Source organism: Scyliorhinus torazame, chromosome 23, assembly GCF_047496885.1.
Source record: "Scyliorhinus torazame isolate Kashiwa2021f chromosome 23, sScyTor2.1, whole genome shotgun sequence".
In the NCBI taxonomy this organism is placed as follows: Eukaryota; Metazoa; Chordata; class Chondrichthyes; order Carcharhiniformes; family Scyliorhinidae; genus Scyliorhinus; species Scyliorhinus torazame.
This window is the reverse complement of record NC_092729.1, coordinates 43,529,842-43,536,133: the sequence shown is the minus strand read 5'-3', so window position 1 is coordinate 43,536,133 and position 6,292 is coordinate 43,529,842. Positions and strand designations below refer to the sequence as shown.

The 6,292-nt window shown below is 45.8% G+C and overlaps 1 protein-coding gene across 1 annotated transcript in view; it reads left to right on the top strand.

Annotated features, from left to right (window-relative positions):
• Positions 1-201: 201 nt before the first annotated feature.
• LOC140399551 (uncharacterized) overlaps positions 202-6,292 on the top strand; it is a 30,480-nt gene continuing 24,389 nt past the window's right edge. Inside the window, exon 1 of the mRNA XM_072489095.1 lies at positions 202-232. Coding sequence (XP_072345196.1) covers positions 202-232 — 31 coding nt within the window. The remainder of the gene's footprint in view (positions 233-6,292) is intronic.

Here is a 6,292-nt window from a genome sequence, read left to right as displayed (position 1 = left end):
AGGTTCTTCAGCCCTTTCCTGGTAGCTTGACTCATGTTTACCGTTCCGCAGTTAGTAACATCCTGTGTTGTAAGATGTGTTACTGAACCAACAAACTGTGTACTTCCCTTATCTCCAGCCCAGTCGCAAAGACAAGGAAGAAGGTGAACATCTATTTTGGCCTTTCTAAACATTGATACGAATCTCCTTGGGAAAAACAAAATGTTTACTTTGTCAGTTCTGCTTTGGATCCGTGAGTATGGCTTCCTAGATTATTCCTGAATTAGCTGCATTGAGGAAAAGAGGTTCAACATGTAAATAACAACGTGCTGAAACTGAGGAAATGGAGGTGCAGTGTGTAGCCAGCAATATGAACACTTTACATATTGAGACTCGAATTTATATGATTTGCATTTTTGAAATCGAAGGAATTTGCAAAAAAAGGAAAAGCCTTAATGGAATGAGTTGTTTGCATTGGATTTGGATTTGTTTATTGTCACGTGCACCGAGGTACAGTCAAAACTATTTTCCTGCGAGCAGCTCAACAGATCATTAAGTACATGAAAAGAAAAGGAAATAAAGGAAAATACATAGTAGGACAACACAAGGTACACAATGGAACTACATAACACCGGCATCGGGTGAAGCATACAGGGTGTGGTGTTAATGAGGTCAGTCCATAAGAGGGTCATTTAGGAGTCTGGTAACGGCGAGTTAGAAGCTGATTTCGAGTCTGTTCGTGCGTGTTCTCAGACTCCTGTATCTCCTGTCCGATGGAAGAAGTTGGAAAAGTGAGTAAGTCAGGTGGGAGGGATCGTTGATTATATTGCCCGCTTTCCCCACGCATCGGGAGGTGTGCATGGTGTCACTGGATGGGAGGCAGGTTAGTGTGATGGACTGGGCGGTGTTCACGCTTCTCTGACGTTTCTTGCGGTCCTGGGCCGAGCAGTTGCCATACCAGACTGTGATGCAGCCCGATAGGATGCTTTCTATGATGCATCTGTAAATGTTGGTAAGAGTTAATGTGGACACGCCAAATGTCCTTAGTTTCCTGAGGAAGTATAGGCGCTGTTGTGCTTTCTTGGTGGTTGCATCGACGTGGCAATACTAGGACAGGTTTTTGGTGATGTGTCCCCCTAGGAATTTAAATATTTGGGTTTGAGGTATCTGAAAGTGGAAAACGGGAGGACGATGTGTCCCGCGTCTGAAACCTCAACATACTTTGTAAGAGACGGACTGAATGGATAAATTGGGAATGTAGATCCAGAGAATAGAAACGTAACATTCCAACAGAATAGAAGGAGGCCATTTATCCCATCCAGTCTGCACCGACCCTCTGAAACTGCGCCCTACCCAAACCCAAACCTATTCCCCCGTCCTCTACCTGTTCTCTGCCCTGCACGTCCCTGAACACTAAGGGGTAATTCTACAATAGCCAATCCACCCAACCTGCACATTTTTCGACAATAAGGCACACTTTAGCTTGGCCATAGCACCTACCCTGCAAATCTTTGGACTGTGGGAGGAAACCGGAGCACCCGGAGGAAACCCACGCAGACACGGGGAGAACGTGCAGACTCCACACAAACAGTGACCCGAGGCTGAAATTGAATCCGGGTGCCTGACAGTGTGAGGCAGCCATGCGAACCACTGTGCCACATGCCACCCCTGAAATGAAAATAGAAACAAAACATCTCAAGGATACATTTACAGTCCAGAAATGTGCAGGCCAGGTCCTGCTAAATTGCCCCTTATTGTCCGAAGGTTAGTTAGGGTAATGGGGGCAGGGAGTAGGGATTGGGACTGAGGAGGTTGAATTCCAGAGATTGAATTGCAGATGAACCGAATGGCCTTCTGCAGCGCAGGGATTCTATGATTCTGCCGAACTCACTGCAAACTAGAAATGATGATAATAGAAAGTTTGGGGACGGAGTTAACATTGACGTCTGGAGACGATGATTTATATTCAGCTCAGATGAGGTCAGGCGTGAAAGACGATTAATAAAAACAGTGAGGATAAACTGTACTGTTCGATAGTACCTGTGACAGCATTCATTACCAAATGGAAATGGACAATGTTGAGCAAGAGGGACTGATATAGGAGGCAGGCGTTGCCACAGCATGTTGGGGCACGGTGTGGATCTAAATCCGTAGCTGGTGATTTGAGAGGATGGGACCTATGGGAAGTGTACGAACACAGGCATGTCCAATTTGACACCAGGAGATAAAATTACTCAGTTGCTTCGAATGAACGAACACGTATTTTGGAAGAGAACAGGCAGGTGGGAGGGGGCGAAGAGGGATGGACGGAGCAAGGAAGGTGGTAATGATCAGGGAGGCTAAGTGAGACAATTATCAAACAGAACATTTATTCTCCGAACTCATATATACTTTATGGCATGGTGGCACAGTGGTCTGCTTGGGTTTCCTCCGGGTGCTCTGGTCTCCTTCCACAGTCGGAACATGTGAAGGTTTGGTGGATTGGCTATGCTAACTTGCCCCTTAACTTGCAGGTTCGTAAGGGTTATGGGGGTTCCCTGGGAATTATAGGGCGGTGGACTGGGCCTGGGAGGGTATTTGTAACGGTCGGTGTTAGTCGAGCTGGGCCGAAGTGCCTCCTCCTGCGTTGTCGGGATTCTATGGTTCTATATTAGGAGTTGTTTATATCTTCCATTCTCCGGATATGATTGAATTCAGCGAGAAATACAGTAATTTTGTAGTCTGTCGACAGATGCTTCCTGAACTGCAAAGTGTCTCTGCATCACCTACTTCTCTATTTTGTTTCCCGTCGTTACCGAGCAACTTGCTGTCCAAAATATTGGATCCCTCCAATTATTGTTCTCTGGGGAAGTTGTTCGCTCTGCATCTGAGGAGATCAAAGGGCAATGAAAGTCACAAGCTGACTTTTTACCCAAATATTTGTACATGGAGACAGAGAATATGGAAAAATAGGTCATTAAGCCAATCGATCAGGAAGCAAAGGTATTGGTTAGATGATTTTATTTGTGTGAATGGGCAATGGTTTCCGCGAGAGTTCCATTTGGCACGTACGCGGGGCTACTGCTGTTTGCTGTTCATTTAGCAATTTTGTCTTTACTGTTGGGGGCATGATTAGGACGCTCTAATCTTAAGTCCCCCAACATCCCTCATCACAATTTGCAAGAGCCGGTGCAGATTCGGTGGGCCAATGGCCTCCTTCTGCATTGTAAATTCTATGATAATCTATGATAATTTCAGACTGCTCCTTATTCTGAGTCTGTGATTCTTGATTGTAGATTCAACAGCCATGGCAGGATGTGGGGAGTGCGGGGAAGAGATTATAAAATCTGTCCTGCCCTGTAATAGTTTTGTAAGTCCCAATTACCTCTTTGCTTCGAAACAGTAGAGGTAACAGGCTCAGTTACCTCAATCGCTCCTCACTGGCGAGTTCCGCCATCCCTGGAATTAACTTGGTGTATGCTTTAAGGCACATCTGAAGTTCCTTAGGAATGGAGACAAACACTGTGCACAATACTCCGGATGCAGACTCAACACATCTGTATCGCATTGCAGCAAGGCATCTTCATTCCTGCCTCAAATCCTCGTAAATTAAATGACATAATGGCATTTTAGTTGCCAATTGCGAACTGCACCCAGCAATGCACCGTTGCCCTTCAGAAGGTGATGCTGTTCGTGAACCGGTACAGTCACTGGGGGCAGGTGTTAGGTCCTTATTTGAAGGAAATGGATATTGCCTGGCACTTGCTCTGCCTTTCTGTTCATTTCCTACCCAACTGCATACTTGCACACTTATTCATGTTATATCCCACCTGTCAGGAGCAAATAATGCGTGTCCTTGATATGTATGTCCCTGTCAGGCCGGGAGGAAATGGTCGAGTGAGGGAACCATGGTTTACAAAAGAGGTTGAATGTCTTGTCAAGAGGAAGAAGGACGTAAGGATGAGAAAACAAGGTTCAGTTAGTTCACACGAGGGATACAAGATAGCTAGGAATGAGCTCAAGAAAGGGCTTACGGGAGCTAGGAGGGGGCATGAGAAGTACTTGGCGGTACGACCAAGGTGAAGTTAGGGCCGGTCAACGACAATAGTGGGAACGTGTGCATGGAGTCTGAAGATAGAGGAGAGGCCCCAAATGAATACTTTTCTTCAGTGTTCACAAAGCAGAGGGGCCATGTTGTTGAGGAGGATATTGCGATACAGGCTGGAGGGCTGGAGGACGTAGATAGTCGGAAGGATGATGTGTCAGAAATGTTGAGAACCCTGAGGATAGATAAGAGCCATGGGCCTGATGGGATATACCCTTGGATTCTTTGGGAGGCGAGGGATGAGATTGCAGAGCCTTTGGCTTTGATCCTTATGTCCTCACTGTCGACAGGAATAGTGCGAGGGAACTGGAAAGAGGCGAATGCTGTCTCCTTGTTCAACAAAGGGAATAGGTGGAACCCTGGGAATTATAGGCCGGTTAGTCTCACTTCGGTCATAGGTAAATTATTGCAAAGGGTCCTGAGCGATATGTTTTATGATCATTTGGAAAGATACAGCGTACTCCAGGATAATCAGCATGGATTTGTGAGGGGTAAGTCTTGCCTCACAAGTTTGATTGCATTCTTTGAGGAGGTAATTATGTACATAGATGAAGGTAGAGCAGGTGATGTCGATACATGGATTTTATTAAGGCGTTTGATAAGGTGCCCCATGGTCGGATCATGCAGAAAGTAAGGCGTCATGGCATAGAGGGAAATTTGGCCGATTGGATCAGTAACTGGCTATCAAATAGAAGACAGAGGGTGGAAGTAGACGGTAAATTTTCATCCTGGAGCCCAGTCACCAGCGGTGTACCACAGGCACTAGTGCTGGGTATTCTGCGATTTATGATTTTTATCAATGAATTGGATGATGGAGTTGAAGGTTGGGTTAGTAAATTTGCTGATGACACCAAGATTGGCGGAGAAGTGGATAATGTGGAGGGCTGTTGAAGGCTGCAAAGATACATTGCTCGGATGCAGAGACGTGCTGAAAAGCGGCAGATGGAGTTTAACCTGATAAGTATGAGATGATTCATTTTGGTAGGCTAAATGTGAATGCGGATTACAGGGTTAACGCAGTGTTCTGAATAATGTGGAAGAGCAGAGACATCTCGGAGTTCATGTCCATAGATCTCTGAAAGTTGCCACCCAAGTGGATAGAGCCGTGAAGAAAGCCTATGTGTGTTAGCGTTTATTAACGGGGGGATTGAGTTTTACAGCCGCGAGGTTATCCTGCAACTATGTAAGACGTTGGTTAGACCACATTTGGAGTATTGTGTGCAATTCTGGTCACCTCATTATCGGAAGGATGTGGAAGCAGTGGAAAGGGTGCAAAGGAGAGTTACCAGGATGCTGCTTGGATTAGCGGGTAGGTCTTATGAGGAAAGGTTGAAGGTGCTAGGGTTTTTCTCATGGGAGAGAAGGAGGATGAGAGGTGACTTAATTGAGACGCACGAGGCGATGAGAGGGACACATAGAGTGGACGTTCAGCGACTTTGTCCTCGGTGGAATGTAGCTGTTACAAGGGGGCATAACTATAAGGTTCATGGTGGAAGATATAGGATGGATGTCAGAGGTAGGTTCTTTACTCACAGTGTGGTTGGGGCTTGGAACGCACTCCCAGCTATGGTAGTGGAGTCGGACACTTCATGAACCTTCAAGCGGTTATTGGATAGGCATTTGGAGTGCACTAGAATGATTGGGAGTAAGATGATTTGATCTTCGTTTCAGACTAGTTCGGCACAACATCGCAGGCCGAAGACCCTGTACTGTGCTGTACAGTTCTATGTTCTACATTGAAAAGCAACTCTAGCGATCGTGTTTATATCACTAGCTAGCTTGCACATATATTTCATCTTCTCTCCCCCTTTGCATTTTTAGTTGTCCTCTGCTCGCTTTTAAAGGCTGACAATCCTCGGGCTTCTCACTAATCCTCGCCACTTTCTGTGCTTTTTCTTTTGCTTTTATTATGTCCCTGAATGCCTCGTCTGCCACGGTTGCCTCGCCCTCCCCTGAGCAGGTTTACTTCTCCTTGGAATGAATTTCTGTAGAGCCTCAACTCTGGCCAATTCCTCTCTCATGTCTTTGTCGTTACCCTTATTTGATTGGGAAAGCGTTACATCTGATTGCAGCTTCTCCCTCTCAAACTCCAGGGAAAATTATTTCATATGTGGTCACTTCTCCCTCAGGGTACCTTCGCCTTAAGTTCCCTAATCAAGTCTGCCTCTTTACACATAACCAAATCCAGAATTGGCTCTGTCAAAGTTGCTCCAAAAAAGCATCTTCTAG